General features: G+C 43.8%; 1 protein-coding gene across 1 annotated transcript; it reads right to left on the bottom strand.

Annotated features, from left to right (window-relative positions):
* Nucleotides 1–1,495: 1,495 nt before the first annotated feature.
* LOC104226309 (uncharacterized) lies at nt 1,496–2,242 on the bottom strand. The gene has a single exon (XM_009778258.1). The coding sequence runs from the start codon at nt 2,240–2,242 to the stop codon at nt 1,496–1,498; it is 747 nt and encodes a 248-aa protein (XP_009776560.1).
* Nucleotides 2,243–2,480: the final 238 nt, after the last annotated feature.

Genomic DNA, 2,480 nt, shown 5'->3' with positions numbered 1-2,480 from the left:
CCAGCTCTGATACGGTGTGTGGCATCCTCATTAATCTCCATGTTACCTTTTATTATAGATCCAATGTACTTAAACTACCTCTTTTGGGGATAACTTGTATATCAAGCTTCACCTACATGTCCGCTTCCTAGGTAACATTGTTGAACTTGCACTACAAGTATTTCGTCTTGGTCCTGTCTCAACTTGAGACCCTTAAACTCTGGGATCTGCCTCCAAACCTCTAGCCTCTCATTAACACCACCCCACGTATCGTCAATCAGAACTATGTCATTAGCAAATAATATACACCATGACACCTCTCCTTGAAAATGTCGCGTCAATGTGTCCATCACCAAGGAAAACAAAAATGGGCTAAGAGTTGAATCCCTGGTGCAACCCCATCACAATCGGAAAGTGTTCTGAGTCTCCTCCCGCCGTCCTAACCCGAAGCTTAGATCCAACACATGTCCTTAATTACCCTAATATAGGCTAATGGGGCCACTTTAGCTTCCAAGCATCTACAAAGCACCTCTCTCGGGACCTTGTCATAAGCGTTTTCTAGGTCAATGAACACCATATGCAAGTCCTTCTTCATTTCCCTACAACGCTCCACCAATCTCCTTACCAAATGAATAGCTTCCATAGTAGAATGCCCCGGCATGAAACCAAATTGGTTCTCATAAATAGACAAATCGCTCCTTACCGTCACTTCAACCACCCTCTCCCAAACTTTCATCGTATGGCTAAGCAGCTTAATCCCCCTATAATTATTACAACTTTTATATCACCCTTGTTCATATACAACCGAATCATCATACTTCACCTCCATTCTTCGAGCATCTTTTTCGTCATAAATATCACATTGAACAGCCTAGTGAGCCACTCTAAAACCTTCCCTACCCACATTTTTTCAAAATTTCACAGGGATTTCATCTGGCCTGATTGCTCTACCCATGTGCATTTTGTGCATAGCCCCCTCGACCTCCTCTACTCTTATGTGCCTATAGTATCCGAAATCCCAGTGATCCTCGGAGTGCTCCAAATCGCCCAGCACAGTATTACTGTCACCCTCTTCATTCCAGAGTTTATGGAAGTATGTCTATCATCTTCGTCTAATTTGAGCCTCTTCCATCAAAACTCTACCTTCCGCATCTTTGATGCACTTAAACTTGATCCAAATCACAGGCCTTCCTCACTCTCACCTTGACTAGCCTATATAAATTCTTCTTCCTACCTTTGGCCCCAAGATCTTCATACAGACACCCAAACCCCGCAGTCTTAGTCGCCATAACCGCTAACTTTGCCTCTTTCTTAGCCCTCTTATACCTCTCCCCGTTCATCCTCTTTTCCTCCTCGTCCATGCTCTCTACAAGCTTTAAGTATGCGCTTTCTTAGCTTCCACTTTCTCTTGTACCTCATCACTCCACCACCAATCACTATTGTGGCCGCCAAAGAAACCCTTCGATATCCCTAACACCTCTCTCTTAGCTAATCTAATAGACTCTGTTGTCGTGGTCTACATACAGCTCATGTCCCTACTTCTCCTCCAGGCTCCCATAGCCAGCACTTTCTGCCCCAACTCCTGTTCTTTGTCATAAGTCCAAATACCCCATCTGATCCTAGGTTGACCATACACAGCCATCTTCTTCCTCTTCTTCATGATCTCTAAGTCCATCACCAATAACCTATGCTGAGTCATTAGATTCTCGCTTGGTATAACCTTGAAATCCATACACAGACCCCTATCACACTTCTGGGGGAGTAGTAAATCAATTTGAGTCTTGGCAAACGAACTCTGGAAGGTGACCAAGTGCTCTTCCCTCTTTTGAAAATATGAGTTAGCAATCACCAAATCAAAGACTTTAGCACTGTCCAACAGCGAAGTACCACCTCCGTTCCTAACTCCAAAGGCAAAGTCACCATGTACACCGTCATAACACCCAGAGGTCGCCCCAATGTGGCTATTGAAATCTCCTCCTATGAATAACTTCTCGTTGTGCGGAATTCCATAGACCAACCCGTCAAGGTATTCCCAGAAATGCCTTTTAACCTCCTCATCCAAACCCACTTGAGGTGCGTAAGCACTAATCACATTTAAAGTAAACCCTCCCACATCCAGCTTACTAGCCATCAACCTGTCACTCACCCTCGTACCTTCTATGACTAGATCCATAAGATCCCTATCAACAAAGATACCTACTACGTTCTTACCCCTCTCACGTCCTGAATACCACAATTTAAACCCATCCGCATCTCGAACCATAGAACCCACCCATCCAGTCTCCTAGGCACATGCTATATTGATCTTCCTCTTCTGGAGGGTCTTCACTAACTCTATTGACTTCACTCAAAAACTCAACCTCGGGCATGCACCCCAAAACACGGTCAAACTCATAAATTCTGATTTCTCAATTGATTATGAGTTTAACCAAACTAATTTCATCCAATTCTGACCTCAAATCGACCTTCAAATCCTCAATTTTCACTTTAGGAAAGTTTTT

Source organism: Nicotiana sylvestris, chromosome 4 (assembly GCF_000393655.2).
Source record: "Nicotiana sylvestris chromosome 4, ASM39365v2, whole genome shotgun sequence".
In the NCBI taxonomy this organism is placed as follows: domain Eukaryota; kingdom Viridiplantae; phylum Streptophyta; class Magnoliopsida; order Solanales; family Solanaceae; genus Nicotiana; species Nicotiana sylvestris.
This window is presented reverse-complemented; position numbering and strand designations above follow the sequence as displayed.